This window comes from Lipomyces japonicus (assembly GCF_038497905.1).
Source record: "Lipomyces japonicus strain CBS 7319 unplaced genomic scaffold V1514scaffold_7, whole genome shotgun sequence".
Lineage (NCBI taxonomy): Eukaryota > Fungi > Ascomycota > Lipomycetes > Lipomycetales > Lipomycetaceae > Lipomyces > Lipomyces japonicus.
The window spans coordinates 299,989-316,915 of record NW_027117819.1 but is presented as its reverse complement, the minus strand read 5'-3'; the positions used below and the strand labels follow the sequence as shown (position 1 = coordinate 316,915).

Below are 16,927 nucleotides of genomic sequence, written 5' to 3'. Positions count from 1 at the left end.
CATGATGACAATCCTATGCGTTTTGAGCGAAGGTCGTCATTGCGAATACTAATCAAGCGAATTGCGATATGGAGCACGTTTGCTATAATTGCTATTAATTGTTTGATGGTTTTAGGAGGTATAGAATTTGTTTCTATCAAGCCAGACGTCGAGCCAAATGGCGAGCCTGCGATCCCTGGCATTGACGAAGAAGCTGATCTTCTTGAGGTCTTTCAAATATACGCCAAGCCAAGTCCACATGCTGAACCCGTGTACACAAGCGTAATTATGGAGCATACTTTTGGATTTTCGTATGGAAAGCCCTTTGTTGGTAAGTGCTGTATCATATTAAGTGTGAAACCGTTACTGATTTGTTAGGAATATACAAACCCGCGCCAGTAAACTTTACGCACGTGCACTTGACTCTTTCAGCAACTTCAGCAGGTAGACAGTTTGATAGATTGGCATTAGTATTTATTGGTGATCATGAAGTATGGAGAACGTCAACTGCAGAGCCAACGTATAACGGGATTATCTTTGAATATAGAAAAGATGTGACAAAGTTTCTGTCGGTTCTACAATCTGAGCAGAAATTTATTTTTGAAATGGGAAACCTTGTTGATGATATCTATACTGGTCAATTTTGCATGACATTAAAAGCAGAGTTTTTTAATGTTGCAAAGAAAAGTGATTCTGCGGATCTTATTATTCCTTTATCTGCTAAAAAAAGCAATTTCAATAAACCTTCCCATTGGAGTTTACCTACAGATCGAGCATCTGTAGCAGTAAAGCTACCCAGGAAATCTAGAAAGGTTATTGCTCTAATATCCGCCAGTGGAAATGCAGATGAAGAATTTTGGTATACGAATGTGGCATCAAAGTATAAAAATGCGTTTTCTGGAACTTATCTTCCTGGACACGGACCTCATCGTGAGGTGCAGGTTTATGTCAACGAAAAACTTGCTGGTGCAGTATTCCCGTTTCAAGTGATTTACACAGGCGGATTTTCACCTGCACTATGGCGACCTGTCGTGGGTGTTGCTGCTTATGATGTTCCGATGTATGAAATTGATTTAACACCTTTTTTGCCAGAGTTATGGGAGGGTGCAAACGTCGATATTCGAGTAAGCAGTGGGGATGAAACCGAGTCTGGCATTTATAGTGATTGGATAGTTTCGGGTAATATTTTTGCGTGGTCTGGTACCGAAGATGGTCATGGCGAGATTAAAGAGTATTTTGCATCACCATTACTTATTGAAACAAATGGAACGCAAAGTCTAGATCGCACTGCATTGAATGTTTCGTCAAAAGCCACCCGTGAGATTCGCATCAACAGTATACTTACGTTCGGTTCGGTTTCCAAGGAACACATTTCTTACTCTTTTTCAAATTCCACGAACCACCAATATTATTCTAATGAAGGAGAAAGTCAACGAGTTGACGCTTTTATTGAAAGACGGGAAGATAGCACGAATCTTGGCCAAAGGGAATTTTTTTATCCTATAAATCTTGACAGCACTTACCAATTTACGCCAGTTTTTAAAGTTTCCGCAGACATATCTCGTGAGGTTTCAATTGTTGATCACGTAGAAAACTTCAAGTTATGGACGCATCAGTCTGGAAGCGCATATTATATTGGTCAGGATACGAATGGCAATGGACCTTACGGAGGAGGTTCTACAAATCAAGGATACACAGAGGAAAAATTGAACGAGATGTATTGGAGAAGCGTACGGGCAGTGAATGGTCGCGTGATTCGAGATTTGGAAATTAAAACACCTGGAGATGAGGATCTCGCGACTGTGAAGGCCCTGACGTACGGTGAACTTGATTCGTTGGCTGGGTCTAAATCGAATGAGGAGCTAACGGCTACTGCCAAGTTTCCGTATGAAAATGAGCTTCTTACAGGATGTCTGCAAAATATTAATGCAAAACTTCTCGAAGGCGTGATTTCTACTTCAAATGCTGCAGATAATGCAGATGTTAAGGCTTGTATTAGATCGTTATTTGGACGTGGACCGAAGTAGACAGAGATACTTGGTTTTTTTTTTTTTTTTATTTAGTTAAGTTTTTTTCTTTGTTAATTCTGAAGGAAATATGGGCGTCCGGATGTTATTTTATTACTCTATTTTAGCGGAACAAAGCATTGTTTCAGTTCCTCAAGTTTATGCATGTATGGATTGTTAGATAGGCGAAAACTTTGAAGTTTTTTTTTTGATATGCACCGATTTGGGAGTCCTTACTTATCATTTAAGATTAACGGATCATTTAAATCTTTATAAACCCATTAAAAGTTTCTTGCAAATAATACAGTAATGTGAAAGAAATTAAATTTAGGAAAGAATGATCGGTTTGCAATCATACTAATCGACTCCATATCCGTATATCATCGTGCTACCGTACCGATAACAACTGTACCAAATATTTACATTCTTTTTTTTTTTTTTTTTTTTTTCAAACAAGAACGACACTTATTCACGTACCATGCTTCAATGTATGTGCTGTTAGGAATGAATAAACGGTGTAATATATGCGCATCGTACAAGTAACATAAAAGGTTTGGTATAACTTATTTGCAATATTTATTTATGCAATATTTTGAAAATATTTTAAACATTTTTGTTGCATATTTAATGACAGTTGCAGGAAATGGATCAGAAAAATGTTAAAATTTTAAAACCAATTAAGCTCGAGCTAGAATATATTAAATTTAAATCACATTGCGTAACTATAGATATTAAATCACATAATGTTGTTTTTGGTGCCTGACAAGAATGAAATTTTGATATTTCTCTGGATGCAAGGATTGTATATAAATTAAAAAAATTGACTTTCATTTGATTTCTATGTTAGAGAAGTTTATGTACAACTTCAGCCGACGCAGCTGTTATTTTACCATCGTCAACAAAGCCGACGCTAGTCCTTCTGTGGGCATGATATATAACTAACAACGTTTTAGTGCTCAAGAGAAAGAGTTCTTAGCCATATATCATGCCCGTGATCATTGCATACAGTTGATTGAAGGAACTAAAACTATTGTGTTAACGGACCACGAAAGTTTAAAGTATCTGAAAAGTCTATCTCGTGAACCGAATCGACGGGTAAGTCGCTTTATAGCGGACATCGAAACTTTCAACCTTACTATTTTGTATAGGAAAGGGAGCATAAATGTAGTACCAGGTGCTTTGTCACGTCTTGTAAGTGATAATAATGAAGATAATGATGGAAAAGGCGAAGAAGGAGTGAAGAAGCCGGAGAGTGTATTAGTGGAAGAAATTAATGTACTACCAGAGTTTTCTGTGGAGGAGGCTAGAAGTTGGATCAGACACACACCCAACGAGTTCGGAAATTTGTCAGTTACCTCCTTGATAGAGGAAGCACAGAGAGAATTCAAAGTTGACGGTGTGAAAGATATCGCACAGGAGGTGGTGAAATAATGTCAAACCTGTACAATAACTGACAGGGTGTCAGAATCTCCTAGAGATATGCATCCACTTGATGTTCCTGCTCCACTTCAGAGATGGGTAATTGAAACGGCAGGTCCATTACTTCTCACTCCACGGAGTAATTGATATGTAGTCAATGTCATCGATTACAATACAGATTGGGCGTTCGCCATGCCAGTCACACAAAAGTCAACGTCTTCAGTAATCGGCATCTTGCAAGAAATTTATCAGTTTTTTTGAGCACCTTCAGAGATTTTAAACTATTTTGGATGTTGATATATTTTATTATTTAAGCATTTAAGGTTGAAAGTTTATGCTGAGACGAAAGCGGGTTTGGTGTCAAATAAGGTTTAGGATGCTTTGGCATGTGAATAAAGTTTATGATGGAAAGAAAAGCATAATACGACAGTATAAGGATTGAAGATTCTGATGTTCTGTTTTATGCTATATTATAATTGATTGTTTAATATATCTTGACATTGGAGATCTTACAAGAGAAAGCAGCAACTATACAAGATTTAAGTGGGTGTTTATCGTAATTATTGTACCGGTAAGTGTATATGCTAAAGCTGACTAAGCGTTTCCTGCTTTCAGCTTGTATTTGTAATATATATTCACTGTCTGTATACTGAACAGCAGCAGCAATCTTGTTCGTTTTGTCTTTTGTGCAACCGTGCAAGAACCAAATTGACATTATATTGTCTAATGACTTATCAGATTAAGGTAGGCTTAACTTTTTTTGCGACTCCAGTGTTGACTGAGGACTGACCCAAGAGCAAGACCGTGTTCGCAGTTCCGCTGCATTGCCAAAGCTGCGTGGACGAAGTTGGTGGTGCGCTTAAGCGTGTCGCAGGTATGCCTGACGGACTTTTTTTTTATATTTATATGAGACAAATTATGTCTGACCGAATGTTTTATGTTTTAGGAATTGACAAGATCGATATTGATCTTACCAAGGAACTGGTCTCTGTCGAAGGATCAGGTGAGCAAGCAGCAGTTTCACCTTCATATTTATCCAATGTGTAATGCTTGATTTTATTGCTAATTGATTTGCTGGTGGTGGGGGGGGGGTTGATTTTATGAGAAATAACAGCTCCGCCATCGTTTGTTGTTAAGGCAATTCAAGATACCGGCCGTGATGCAATCGTGCGAGGCACCGGCGAACCCAACAGTACGTCATTATTTTTTTTTCTTACAACGCAAAAAAAAACAAAAATCTTATTTTTTTTTTCAAAGGTTCGGCGGTAGCAATTTTAGAAACTTACGATCCGGCTCACATTGCCACTCCGGTTCGTGGCTTGGCTCGGCTAGTGAAAGCATCTGCCACGAGCACGCTTGTGGATCTGACCTTGAACGGCTTGCAACCGGACACGACGTACTACGCCGGCATCAGGCAAGCCGGTGATCTTTCCCGTGGCCCGTTATCAACCGGCAATTTGTTTCGCGAGCTGGGACGTATTCAAACTGATGATTCCGGTACCGGGCAGGCATTTTTGGTAAAGCAAAACTTGCCCATATGGGAATTAATCGGCCGGTCGTTAGTAGTTGGTCAAGACAAGGATTTGAAGACGTTATCATTGCACGATGTTGTCGGCGTGATTGCTCGAAGTGCAGGAGTTTGGGAAAATGAAAAGACCGTGTGCAGTTGTTCGGGCAAGACTATTTGGCAAGAACGAACTGACTCGGTCGCGAAGGGTCTCAAGACATAAGGGATATTGGCTTAACATGAAATAACAAAAAACATTTTCATATATAAATATATATATGTCTATATATCTTACCCCCCCTCCCAAAAAAAAAAAAAAAAAAAAAAAACGCCATAAACAAACATATGTGTAATTTCATACAAGTTTTTACAATCGTGCATACCGTTGTTGCCGCTGCGCACATGGTCAGCATTTTCAAAAAGTGTATGAAGAATTTCCATCCGTCCCAAAAACTTGAAACTTACGTCTTGCCATTTGGCATAACCAATCTTGGCCAATGCGTACAAAATCAATCCTCCAGCAAAAACGATAAACAAAATCACGACGGTTTCGTCCTTGACCGAATCACGTTCTAATTCCAATTAGTATTACAACTCATTAAAAATTAAAAAAAAATTAACTCACGAAAGCAAACGGTCGACACGTCGGTATCTTCAGATGCATCTTTACATATCGGCAAGTTATAATCCAAGCAAAAACGGCGCGTGCAATCTAAGCATGCCTGGCTTGCCGAATCATACTTTTCGTCGGACATGCGCACGATGGTCGAATTCGTGAAGCACGTGCATTTGCAAAACGAGCTAACGGCCGATGCCGGCATGACCAGAAAGCCGGTCATAATGACCACTGAGGACAATAAGGATAATACCAATTGCATCAGTTGAGTGCGCTGTTCAGTGACGATAATTGTTAGGTGATAACAGCACTTGGTAGCGCGGCGCTATACAATATGTGTTTGTCGAGAACGTTTACCGCGGCGGAGAATCAATTTCAATTATCCATTTTCCATTTGATTCAACAAATGATTTACGAGTCACATACTATTAGCCAATAAAGAAAAATAATTCATTGCGAGTTTTTCCTTTCCGGAACTTCGTATCTTTGCAATTACTAGAAATTTTTTGGGATTTGTGAGTTGCTTTTAATCCGGCCTGAAACACAACCTCGGCCAAGCTGTCACAACATTGACTTAATCCCCACACATTGCTGAGATCTGTAAAGATAACCTTTTTTTTAAAGTCAAGGAATAAAAACTGAAAAAAAAAAAAAAATATGATACAATCCATACTGCCATCACAATCACTTACTGAGGACGATTTGTTCAAGTCTCTGTCGGTCTCTAGTACCTGCCTGGACTTGATTCTGGAACCCATACCATTTCGAATCCCCGATACCACAAAAATCACGACTGCTAATGATGTTAGCAGTAATTATTTGTCGTCAATAACTACAAAACCACAAGCACGGTATCGACGACTGTTTGATACCGTTTTCAGCCGCAGATCATGGCGGCTGTCTTCTTCGTCAAGCCCGCCGACTTTGCTATCGTCGTCAACGAATTCGGGCCAGAATTTAAATACATTATCCAGAGTCCAGGTTGCCACGATATCAAGCAAGAGGAGCAAGCAAAGCTCATCTAATATGTCATTCCCGCGCACGGTAACCGGGTTCACACGATTACTCGCCAGCGACCTGACGTGCGCCAAGTTCGTGACGCAGTACGTGTCCGTCGTAACCGGATTGCAATACCGCGCTGCGCGTCGTGCTGAATCACGCAGGGAGAAATATTCTTTTTATTACCACCCTGGGTCGACCAAATGCTACATTCTCGAGGACTCATCCGATTCCGACGATCACGACGGTGATGGCGATGGTGATGCCGATCACGACGGTGACTACGGTATTGATAATGACGATGATGATGATAATGACGATAATGATGGTGATAATGGTGCCGGAAACATGAGTCGTGACGACCGTATGTGGGTCTTGGTGGGCTTCATGCCGCCACCCACGTTGCGGTTTGCAGCAGGTTGCAGATCGTTTCGTGAATTTGTCGTGCGGGAATGCTGCTATGGCGGCAACGGCAGCAGTGGCGGGTGCGATGATGGCGGGCCGGTCGTGACTGAAGCAGACGTGGACGAGTTGATTTCGAACTTGTGCTGCCCCGCGCTGGCTCACGTGTCATCCTTGTCGACCCTGGCGGCAGGCATGAATTCGACACCAGGCGCAACTTTCAAGGCCAGCAAAAAAACACGGAGATGGAACAGAATGTGGAAATCATCATTGCTAAGAATTCCATCAAATCTGATCAAAACCGAGTCATCGTCATGGACATTATCATCTACAACAACCCCAAGTTGGCGCAAGCGCAAGCAACAACGCGAATTAGTAAAACCGGTCGGCATGAGCTACACAAACGATCGGAATTATATTTGGCGTAGACGACTGGATCACATGTTTATGCCACCAGAAATGGTTTTGGATGAACGTGATGAAGATTCGAGCATGAACATTACAAACGTGATTCCTACCACTATGACTTCTCTTAGTGCTGCTGGTTTTTTTGTCAATCAATATGACGATAATTATGACGACGTGGCATCAGTGCTTGACGTTGATTTGTCTGATTTTCATGTTTCCTTCTCTCAAATGGACAAATAAGAAATATGTTTTTTTTTTCAACTCTTAATGAAATTATATATACATTAACCAGCCAATTAACTAAACAAAAAAACCTAAAAACTCCACATTAATGCACCTCAGTAATACGAACACCATTATTATTAAGCCAATTCCTAACGGACCCTTCAGATGATTCGACCGAATCGTCGACAACAATGCCGGCCTCTGCCACGGCACGACAGATCCACGGCACCGCGAATTCGGCATCATCTGCTATCCACTCTACTAATTGTCGCTTGCGTGTCATTGAATCGTCCACGCAAAAGTTAAACGACGATGACGGCGAAGAGTTCATTAGTTCCTTAACAATTCCAGCTACTTGTGCTGAGGATGACAACTTGGCCAAGCCAGCATTGGCCCTGCCGATCGCACAAGCGGTTCGGTTCAGGCAACCGGCACGCTTGCATCCGGACGTCAGCTGCACAAAATACCGCCGCTCGATTCTGGCTCTAAGCCTGGTGCCGTCCGGATCGTGCAAGGGCGAATACAACGGGCCAAAACACGACGTGCACAGGCTAAGTGGGTTGCTACCGGCACTGGAGCCAGCATCGCGATCGACCACGCGCACACACTGATTGTTGGCACACACGACAGGTGTTGGTGTCGACACGCGTTGCAAGTCGTGCAGTTGCAAATGATTGTCCATGTCCCTGAGCCTGACGATGTGCCCGCACCGGGCACATTCGGTCGTGCGCGTGCTGCAATGTGATTCATGGCCCGAATAACCAGCCAGAAGGTCGAACTGTGATTCCGGAGCAGGTTCCTGTGGCAGTTCAAGATGACAGAATCGGCAGGTATGCAGCTTGAACGGGCATGTCGTAGCCCGATGGTACGCAGCCAGCACGCGAGACGAAAAAGATGCGCCACAACTGCTGCAATTTGTGGTCGCGTGATGCGCGGCTACGTGCTTGTCTCTGCTAGCGAGCGAGTCGCAGATGAAACGATTGGTTCCGTGATCGTGTTCGCAGTGCCAATGCGTTACAGGCACGCCGCCGTCCTGGCGCCTGAACACGCGGCCGCAACCCTGGGGGCAAGGTACGTTATTTCGGGCGCAGAACGCCGAGTGGATTTGTAATGACTGAGACGGGAAAAACCGGCTGCAATTTGAGCACTGCACTGACCCGGGCACGGCCAGGCTAACATCGCTGGCATGAGCAGATAATGAAGCGGAAGAAATTTGCGTCACGCTAAGAGTGAATTTGACCGGCGCAACAGTCTCGACCGCAATCAAAAGCTTAGAAACTGTGGTGCTTGCAGAAGGTGAAAAAATTGCATTGGAAGGTGAGATTGTGATTTGATTTTTGTCCTCCACTTGTGATGACCAAAGGAAATATGACTCTGTTGGCGGTTGGTCAACCGAGATGAAGAAATCAGCACTCCTGTCGTCGCCCGTGATACTGCCGTCGTGATCATGATCCGTGACAGGCTCGACCGTGAGAGACACCGTCAATTGCGCGGTGCGGTCCCATTCAGTGAGCTCGGTCATAAGCCCGCCGTCGCTGCCACTGATGGCATTGCCGACAGTGATGGGCACAATATGTTGCCGGCGAGCATGCCTGGTCCTGACTGATTGCTCAGCCTGATCGGCAGATATGGGAACAATATCGACTACGAGATCGGTTTCGATAATGCACACGGCCGGTTCGGGTTCGAGCTTGTCAACCAGGAAGGTCAACGGAGCCTGAGTGGCAGGCTGCTTAATCACAAACGTCTGGCCCTCAGTCAAGGTCGTGTAGCTCTTATGCAACGACGCTTCAAGCAGGGCTTTCCAGTCATCAACCACGAGATAATCCGTGCCGAGCGGTCGCAGTGACACAAACGTGCCTTTGGGTAGCGACCGCGGCTCGACCGAGATCACACTGTCGTTCTCGATGTCGTTCTTCTTATTAATTCCCAACGCTGACGCCAGCTGCTGAGACAAAAGCACGCAATTATCTGGTGCAGAAAACTCGCGCACGCCGCAGTGAGTCGTCGCACCGGTAGCCGGATTGAACAGGGTGAACGTGAGGGGTGATGCCAGGCCGCCTTGGCCGGCCCGGCCAACCAAGGATTCCAGCACTGACTGGGGCAGAACAATCCTGTCTGAAGCATCGAGAAGGGGAGAAACGCGCGGAACTAACACAAACCGGTCGGTATTAGTATCATTATTGCGCATGTCGTCCATAATGAGATGAAGAGTCGTTGTGGTTTAATTGAAATCAAGCGAATGACGAAGTTGGCCATGGTTTAAACGTTTACAATATGGCGGTGCGTGCGGCTACAGTGGCGGTGGCGGTGCTTCTCGATGATTCTTTGCAGTCACGTGAAATAATTTGCAACCGCCGCGTGGCATGCGGCGCGGCACGTACAAAAAAAGACAATTGCATTATAATACAAAAAATAAGTCAATTAAACATTACATGCAGCAAAGATCACTTAATTCACAAAATCAAAGTTGGATTGCAAGCCGCTGGCCCAGACCTCGTCGACCGAGTGTCCGAGCACGGCGTAAATTTTTTCAATCACGGCGTCGTCCTGCGCGGCCAGGTCCGGGTTCTGGCTGTCCCAGTATGCCTGAATGCCGCGGTCGACTTCAAACAGCGAGCTCCAACCGACCACGGTCGTGCCGCTCCAGTGCCGCAACGCGTAGCGCATGGCAATGTCAGCCAGTTCAATGTTATGTTCGGCCGTTATGGCAGCAGCCGCGCTGACCCGGCGCTTGAGTTCGTCCGAGGCCGGGTGAAACGCGTGCGGAGGTTGTGACCGCAGCAGGGACATGCTGAGCGGGCTGCCGTTGAGCACGTAACGCACACCGGCCACGTGCAGGTCCCGCACGGCAGGCTTGAGCCGGCGATTCTGCAATGTGAAGTTGGAGTATGACAGCACGATGTCGATCGTGCGGCCGAGCCGGTCCCGCACGAGCCTGGCCAGGGCCACCAAGACCGGCAATGGGTAGCCTGAGATGCCCACGTTGCGGATCACGCCTCGGTCCTTGAGGGCGAACAACTGGCCAATGCCGGCCAACGTGTCCGGCAGGTGCACAAACTCGACGTCGTGCGCGTACACGACGTCGAGGTAGTCCGTATGCAACCTGTCCAAGCTGCGACCGACCGACCGGGCAATGCCTTCGGGCGAGAAATCAAACTCGGACTCGCTCACCCGGCCAGCCTTGGTGAGGAGGAAATATGAGTCTCTTGGGTACTTGGTACGCACGTCTGGTTCTGCCAGGACGTTGCCAATTAGAATTTCCGACGGGCCGTAGTATGCTGACGTGTCTATAAATATAAAAATTTTGTCAGCCTTTGGCTAACGCGGTGGCAGGCCACAGTTGCAGTTTTAGCGAATGCGCAAACAGAACTTACCAATCGCACAGATGCCAGAATCAAAGCATTGCAGAATGATGTCCTTCACTGGGAGATGGAACGGGTCCTCGTTGTACTGGTGGTTGAACTGGGCGCCACCGAGGATAAGGGCAGGCAGGCCGTCGAGCGATGCGGTGACGGCAGAGGAGCCTAGAGGCCCGAAAGCGCGAGGCCGCTCTGAAGGCGGCGTCGGCAGCGAGTGGCTCATTCAATTGAATGAGGATGCGAGGATGGCTGTGGAGTGAACGAATTCCAGGGTAGTAAAGAAAACGTGTTCTCGATAAATTGATAAAATTGTCCTGGCCCTGACTGAGCCCTGGTCCCTTGACCCTTGACCCTGAGACCCTGAGACCCTTAGACACGGACCCTCATTACTCATTCCTCAGCCCTCGCCCCTTGACCCTTGCCTTGCCTGGCCTTGCCCCGGTTAGTCATCCGGGCCGGCGGGGCTGAGTCACCGTAGGTTATCCGCTTATCATTTGCTGCGGCTCAGGCCGGGCAATCGCGTAATGGAATTCCGGCAAGCAAAAAATAAATTTGTTGCTCGGCGACAAACTCAATTCGTCTGCTGCTCAATTGCACATATAAATATTATAACATTATATTGCTATTATAGTTCCAATTAACTATATATTTATATATACAGTGTACTCTTCCTAGCGCGCTCTTCTCTTTTCGCTCCTTACGCTATTCAATTGCCGCCCCCACCAAAGAAAAAGAAAAACAAAATGACTGTCGAAGACCACGTTATTGTTATTCAGCCCTCCGTGTTTGAAGACGCCGCGTTCGACGTCTTGCGTGACTTGCCGTCAGTCAAGTCCGTCACGTTCATCCGCGCTTCAGGCTACGGCGGCCACAGCTTGCCTTTGCGAGAAATTACCGCCGAGGAGTGGGCAAAGACCACGATTTTGGTCACTGGCACGACCTTGCCGCCTAGCCGGGCTGCCGCGCCCAACCTGCGACTCGTGCAACTGTACTCTGCAGGTTCGAATGCTGTCGTCAAGCTGCCGTTTTTCAACGAGGACAACGGCGTCGTGTACGCGACCGCCTCAGGCACGCATGGGCCCGCCATCAGCGAGTGGGTGATTCTCAACATTTTGAATTTTTTCCATCATTCTTCATTTTACGCCAAGTGGCAAGCCGAGAAACGATGGGGCCACGACTCCGAGTTCCCTTCACCGGTCCGGTCGCAGTACGGCAGAACGATTGGCATTCTAGGTTACGGTGCATTGGGCAGGCAAACTGCTAGGGTGGCCCAGGCCCTGGGCATGCGCGTGATTGCACACTCGTTCTCCAACCCGCCCAAGAAGGAACGGGTTGAAGTTGCCGTGCCCGGCAGCGGTGACCCGGATGGGTCCATCCCTGCCAAATGGTACTCGGGCCAAGACCAGCTTGATGATTTCTTTACGTCTGGTTTGGACGTGCTCGTCATCTCCGTGCCGTTGACGCCTGAAACTAAGGGCCTGATCAACGCCCGCACGCTCGGCCTGCTCAAGGGCGCGTTCGTGGTCAACATTGCCCGTGGTGCCGTGGTCGACACCGATGCTTTGATTGAAGCCCTCGAGTCCGAACACATTGCTGGTGCCGCGCTTGACGTGACCGACCCGGAACCACTCACGCCCGGACACAAGCTGTGGACGACCAAGAACGTTGTGATTTCACCTCACATCTCGGGTCATGCTCGAGGCTACGAGTACGGCGTGGCCAATATTGCGGTTCATAACGTGAAAGCCCTCGACGGCGGCTGGCCGCTTGCCAACAAAATAGACAAGACCAAAGGATACTAAAAAAAAAACTAAAACTAAAAGGAAAAACAAAACAAAACCAAAAACAACCGGGGCATTTTATAGGAAAAAAAAAAAAAAAAAAAAAAAAAAAAATCACATTACTGCATTGGATAAAAACCGCATGTAGTCTATCCTCAGGCAACATATACATAAATTTAGATATAGTTTTTATTTATTTATTTTTTCTAATTAATCTAATTTTAATATAACCAATTTAAATGTCAATGGTCTCGACCTACGCCGCACTTTTTCTATTAGATATGAAAGCGCGCTCATTGGGCAGGCAAAGTAGTTTCGTTATTCCATCACGACAAGGCCGAATGAAGGGAAAAAGACTACAGACCACAGGCCACAGTGCACAGCCAGGTGCCGTGTTAATACCTCTGCCACTCACGCTGTTGTCGTCATATTCTTGCCTGACGTCCACCTGGCCCAACGTCGTTCCCTTGATATCGCTCGTGGTCGGTTAAAGTGTGAATGGACCCCGCAATCGCTCGCATTGTCGACAACGATCTCGTTCTGCGCACGCTCACGCCATATTTATCGGCTCACGATCTGTTTTCGCTGGCCGCAACGTGCTCGTCGTTTCGGCGCATTTTGCTCGGCGCAGGGTCAGAGCCCGACACTGCTGTGACACGTTGGCACTGTCCCGTGCACGAGCTTGACCTCACCGGGTGCTCGTCTCGAGCCGTGACAAGAGTGCTGGCTGTGCCGGTGTTTAAAAAAAGCCTGAGACTGTTGTTTTTGGACGGTTGTTTTGTTGGCGACGACATGTTGCAGACCTTGTTCACTGATTTCCGCCTGAGATACCTGTCCTTGTCAGCATCGTATGGCTGGAGCCTGGAACGATTGTGCCAACTTATTGAGAAGCTATATTTTGTTCCGCTAGACACTGTGCTTCCGACACCGACCTGTTTGACGTTATCTCCGCTAAAATTACCTGTCGCATCTCTAGCGACGTCGCGAGCATCCTCATTGGCCTCTCGCCGTTCTTCGTTCGCTTCTTTTACCGACGACACCTCTTCTGACGACTATTCCGACAGTGAAATCATGGAAATTGACGAGAACGATGACGATGACGAATATGTCATGCCTGATTATTGCTACTACGAACCGCGGCCGGTGCCGTCCATTCGGCGACTGGGCCTGATTGGCGGGCCTACGTTCCCGACCGCGTGTCCGTCCACCACGGCACCCCTTTTCGTCAACATTGCATCCCGTGCTGGCATTCAGACCGACCTTGTCGCATGCCAGGCTCACCCACCGCAGACGACTGTATCGGCTGATGGCTGGTTTTTGGCCGAGCCGAAATCACGCCGGTGTCATGCCTGCCAGTCCGCAAGCGAGAAATTGTGTTTGCGTTGTCAAGTCCTGCGAAGTTGCCGTTCTTGTGGCAAGTTTTGGTGCCGCGGTTGCGATCCTCATGGCACGCGCACGCAGTTAGATTGCTATGATTGCGGGCCGACATGTCTAGATTGCAAGCAAGGCAAGGTTAGCTTTTGCAAATTTTGCAAGGCCAAATATTGTCGCTTGCATCAGGAATCTTCAACCGAGTCGTACTGTGATTGGTGCAGTTCGCGCGGTGGCAAGGTTCGTCGTTCATTGTATTAACAGGCGTTCAGGTAATTTATTTCTTTTTCTTTTGAAGTGTTCTTGTGGAGTTTTTTTTTTTTCCATCAAAATGGCGCTCGTGGGGTTTGATTGCCATGCATCTCTACATATGCTGAGAGTGCATGCGCCTTGTAATATAAAATAATATAAACACCAAATATATAATCAATTCTACTCCTCTCATAACACCTTGTTTAAAATCAAGAAAAACAAAAACAAAAAACAAAAAAAAAACATAATCCCAAGACCCGTCATCCATTCCCCTTCTCGAATTCTAATCGTCATTATCATCTTCAACCTTGGTATTTAATTTGACTCGTTTAGGAACCGCGATGATTGATTGATCATCATTTTCAGATTCCGAACTTGATTCCTCATCTTTCTTGCGTTTTTTCTTTTTCGGTCCTGACGTTACCGGTGCCGCCGTGCTTGTCGTCGTGGTCGTTGTTGCTTTCGTAGCCGGCGATGTCGACACAGGCGTGACTCCCATTGCCATACCCGAACTCGGTTGAGATTGTTCATCCGGACTTTCGAATAACTCTTTTTGCACGGTGCGCAGGTACGTGGCCGAGGAGAGTGAAAACAACCGGTCCGCATCAGTATACCCGCCTCGACGTTTCACGCCATTGTTCCCACCAGCACTACTGCCAGCACCAGACCCACCGCCGCTATTAGAACTACTACCCAATAACGCAACGTTGCCGGCCTTGAGATAGTTGTCAAATCCTTTAATAATGTTCCCGTACGGCGTGTCTTCAAGATACGCGCCTTCAATCTTGAAAACCTGTTCTTCAACTATAGCCTACATGATCAATCATTAATTAGTACTTTCTTTTCTTTTTATTTTCTTCTTCTTCTTCTTCTTACAAGGTTCTTGTCCACCGATTTCTTTTTGGAAATTAAATCCCGCAGTTCCTTTTTCAATTTTTCGTAATTGGCAATTTCTTGCCGGTCAATCATGGGCTGATCCCGAATTCCAGCACCAAGCTGTGACGGATCTGGCATGGCTTTTTTTGTATTTTTTGCCTTATTGTGTTGCCCAACTTGACTGATGCAAACAAGATCAATAATTGTGGGTTTTCATGGCAAAACGCAACCTTGCATCACGTGATGACCTGTTTGGCCTGGCAAAGTTGGGAGGGCAACGACTGTTGTTTACATGACATCAACAAACAAAGGAAAAAAAAAAGAAAAGAGAAGCAGGGTTCATTGTTATTGTCCCTGTGCATATGTAATATTAATGAGACGTTCATCCCATCGAAGACAAGACACGATTGAATCTGTGTTGCGACATCCGCCGCTTGCGATTGAACGAGGCCTGTCCGACATTCGATACCGGATCGTCACTGATGGCTTGCAAAAAGATGACCCTGCCGTATGCCCGCCTGCCACCCGGTCTTGGTTTTTTTTTTCTTTTTTTAATTTGGTTACTAAACTTGCATTTTATGATTTAGGAATTTTGCACGTACCGGCCGTACGTGTGGTCGGTTTTGTTGCAAGTGCCGCCGATGCGATCAAAAGATTACGTGGCACTGATCCACCGCGGCGCGTCACTAGCTTATTCCAAGATCCGCAACGACACGTTTCGTACTCTCACGACTGACATGTTGTTTCAACGGCGCGTGTCAGAAACGTCGTTGATTCGCATATTGAACGCGATTGCGTGGCGCCGGTGGGACGCCTGTCAGGTGCGGCATCATCAACATCAGCTGCGAGCTGGCAAGGACGCCAGCATGAATATTGGACGCCGGCAGCGTTTGTCACACATCTTAACCCCTTCATCGCTATATTTATCATCATCTTCATCATCATTATCATCAAACACGTTTGAATCGCGTAATGACTCCGGCAGCAACAGCATCAGTAGTATCAGCGACGTGCCCGTGCCCGTGCCCGTGTCAGAATTGTACGTGCAAGGCATGAACGTGCTGGCCGCGCCTTTCTTGTACGCATGCGCAAGCGAAACTCAAGCGTTCGCGTTACTGGATGCGTTCATGCATTCATGCTTTCCGTTATACGTCAGGCCAATGTTGGACGGCGTGCACTTGGGATTAAAACTGGTCGACGTTTTCCTGGCCAGGTTTGATCCGGTACTGTATTCATACTTGCGTTCCAAATCTTTAACTGCTGAGTTATACGGCTTTGCTTGTACGTTATTTTTATTTTATTTTTTTTTTGGGAGGGGGATTAAGATTAATTACTTACACTGTCTAGCCGTGTTGACATTATCGGCATGCACGCCTCCACTTAGCGAGGCACTCAAGTTGTGGGATTTCTTGATTGCATTTGGACCTCACATGAATATTTTGGCCGTGATTGCGCAATTAACATTAATACGGGACGCATTGCTAAGTTCAAGCAGTCCCATGACTTTACTGCGCACGTTCCCGGCATTGAAATCCGAAAGCATTGTCAAGTTGTCCATCATGTTTGCCAACCAATTACCAGATGACCTGTATGACCTCCTGGTCCGACATTGTTACGATGAATCCGTATCGGACATTATAAAAACTTTATAATCAAACAATAACAATAAAAATAATAATAATAATAGTGGTACACACATAAAAAATAACAAAAAAAAATTTTTT

General features: G+C 46.1%; 10 protein-coding genes across 10 annotated transcripts; 6 read left to right on the top strand and 4 right to left on the bottom strand.

Annotated features, from left to right (window-relative positions):
• Nucleotides 1–105: 105 nt before the first annotated feature.
• Nucleotides 106–2,006, top strand: V1514DRAFT_276935 (peptide N-acetyl-beta-D-glucosaminyl asparaginase amidase A-domain-containing protein; the record flags this gene model as incomplete). The annotated part of the gene is made up of 2 exons (XM_066924935.1): nt 106–310; nt 358–2,006. 2 exons carry the CDS (start codon nt 106–108, stop codon nt 2,004–2,006), a joined length of 1,854 nt encoding a protein of 617 aa, XP_066785066.1.
• A 1,862-nt stretch (nt 2,007–3,868) lies between these two features.
• Nucleotides 3,869–5,200, top strand: V1514DRAFT_326627 (superoxide dismutase). The gene is made up of 6 exons (XM_066926836.1): nt 3,869–3,975; nt 4,068–4,148; nt 4,206–4,278; nt 4,351–4,407; nt 4,519–4,596; nt 4,662–5,200. Exons 2-6 carry the CDS (start codon nt 4,131–4,133, stop codon nt 5,132–5,134), a joined length of 699 nt encoding a protein of 232 aa, XP_066785065.1. The 5' UTR covers nt 3,869–3,975; nt 4,068–4,130; the 3' UTR covers nt 5,135–5,200.
• V1514DRAFT_326622 (uncharacterized protein) lies at nt 5,153–6,263 on the bottom strand. The gene is made up of 3 exons (XM_066926835.1): nt 5,537–6,263; nt 5,377–5,483; nt 5,153–5,305 (listed from the first exon to the last, which is right to left on the bottom strand). The coding sequence occupies exons 1-3, from the start codon at nt 5,787–5,789 to the stop codon at nt 5,279–5,281; spliced, it is 387 nt and encodes a 128-aa protein (XP_066785064.1). The 5' UTR covers nt 5,790–6,263; the 3' UTR covers nt 5,153–5,278.
• On the top strand, nt 5,893–7,673 carry V1514DRAFT_326619 (uncharacterized protein). Its single transcript, XM_066926834.1, has one exon. It carries the CDS (start codon nt 6,185–6,187, stop codon nt 7,574–7,576), a length of 1,392 nt encoding a protein of 463 aa, XP_066785063.1. The 5' UTR covers nt 5,893–6,184; the 3' UTR covers nt 7,577–7,673.
• V1514DRAFT_326616 (ubiquitin fusion degradation protein UFD1-domain-containing protein) lies at nt 7,560–9,805 on the bottom strand. The gene has a single exon (XM_066926833.1). The coding sequence runs from the start codon at nt 9,759–9,761 to the stop codon at nt 7,665–7,667; it is 2,097 nt and encodes a 698-aa protein (XP_066785062.1). The 5' UTR covers nt 9,762–9,805; the 3' UTR covers nt 7,560–7,664.
• A 137-nt stretch (nt 9,806–9,942) lies between these two features.
• On the bottom strand, nt 9,943–11,205 carry V1514DRAFT_326614 (Aldo/keto reductase family-domain-containing protein). Its single transcript, XM_066926832.1, has 2 exons — nt 10,939–11,205; nt 9,943–10,851 (listed from the first exon to the last, which is right to left on the bottom strand). Exons 1-2 carry the CDS (start codon nt 11,144–11,146, stop codon nt 10,013–10,015), a joined length of 1,047 nt encoding a protein of 348 aa, XP_066785061.1. The 5' UTR covers nt 11,147–11,205; the 3' UTR covers nt 9,943–10,012.
• Nucleotides 11,206–11,493: 288 nt separating this feature from the next.
• On the top strand, nt 11,494–12,950 carry V1514DRAFT_326613 (uncharacterized protein). The gene has a single exon (XM_066926831.1). The coding sequence runs from the start codon at nt 11,667–11,669 to the stop codon at nt 12,723–12,725; it is 1,059 nt and encodes a 352-aa protein (XP_066785060.1). The 5' UTR covers nt 11,494–11,666; the 3' UTR covers nt 12,726–12,950.
• Nucleotides 12,938–14,519, top strand: V1514DRAFT_326612 (uncharacterized protein). Its single transcript, XM_066926830.1, has one exon. It carries the CDS (start codon nt 13,203–13,205, stop codon nt 14,334–14,336), a length of 1,134 nt encoding a protein of 377 aa, XP_066785059.1. The 5' UTR covers nt 12,938–13,202; the 3' UTR covers nt 14,337–14,519.
• V1514DRAFT_350748 (histone acetyltransferase subunit NuA4-domain-containing protein) lies at nt 14,430–15,385 on the bottom strand. The gene is made up of 2 exons (XM_066929422.1): nt 15,204–15,385; nt 14,430–15,138 (listed from the first exon to the last, which is right to left on the bottom strand). The coding sequence occupies exons 1-2, from the start codon at nt 15,339–15,341 to the stop codon at nt 14,611–14,613; spliced, it is 666 nt and encodes a 221-aa protein (XP_066785058.1). The 5' UTR covers nt 15,342–15,385; the 3' UTR covers nt 14,430–14,610.
• V1514DRAFT_303398 (mitotic check point protein BUB2) lies at nt 15,305–16,896 on the top strand. The gene is made up of 3 exons (XM_066925598.1): nt 15,305–15,711; nt 15,791–16,484; nt 16,551–16,896. The coding sequence occupies exons 1-3, from the start codon at nt 15,496–15,498 to the stop codon at nt 16,853–16,855; spliced, it is 1,215 nt and encodes a 404-aa protein (XP_066785057.1). The 5' UTR covers nt 15,305–15,495; the 3' UTR covers nt 16,856–16,896.
• The last annotated feature ends 31 nt before the right edge of the window (nt 16,897–16,927 follow it).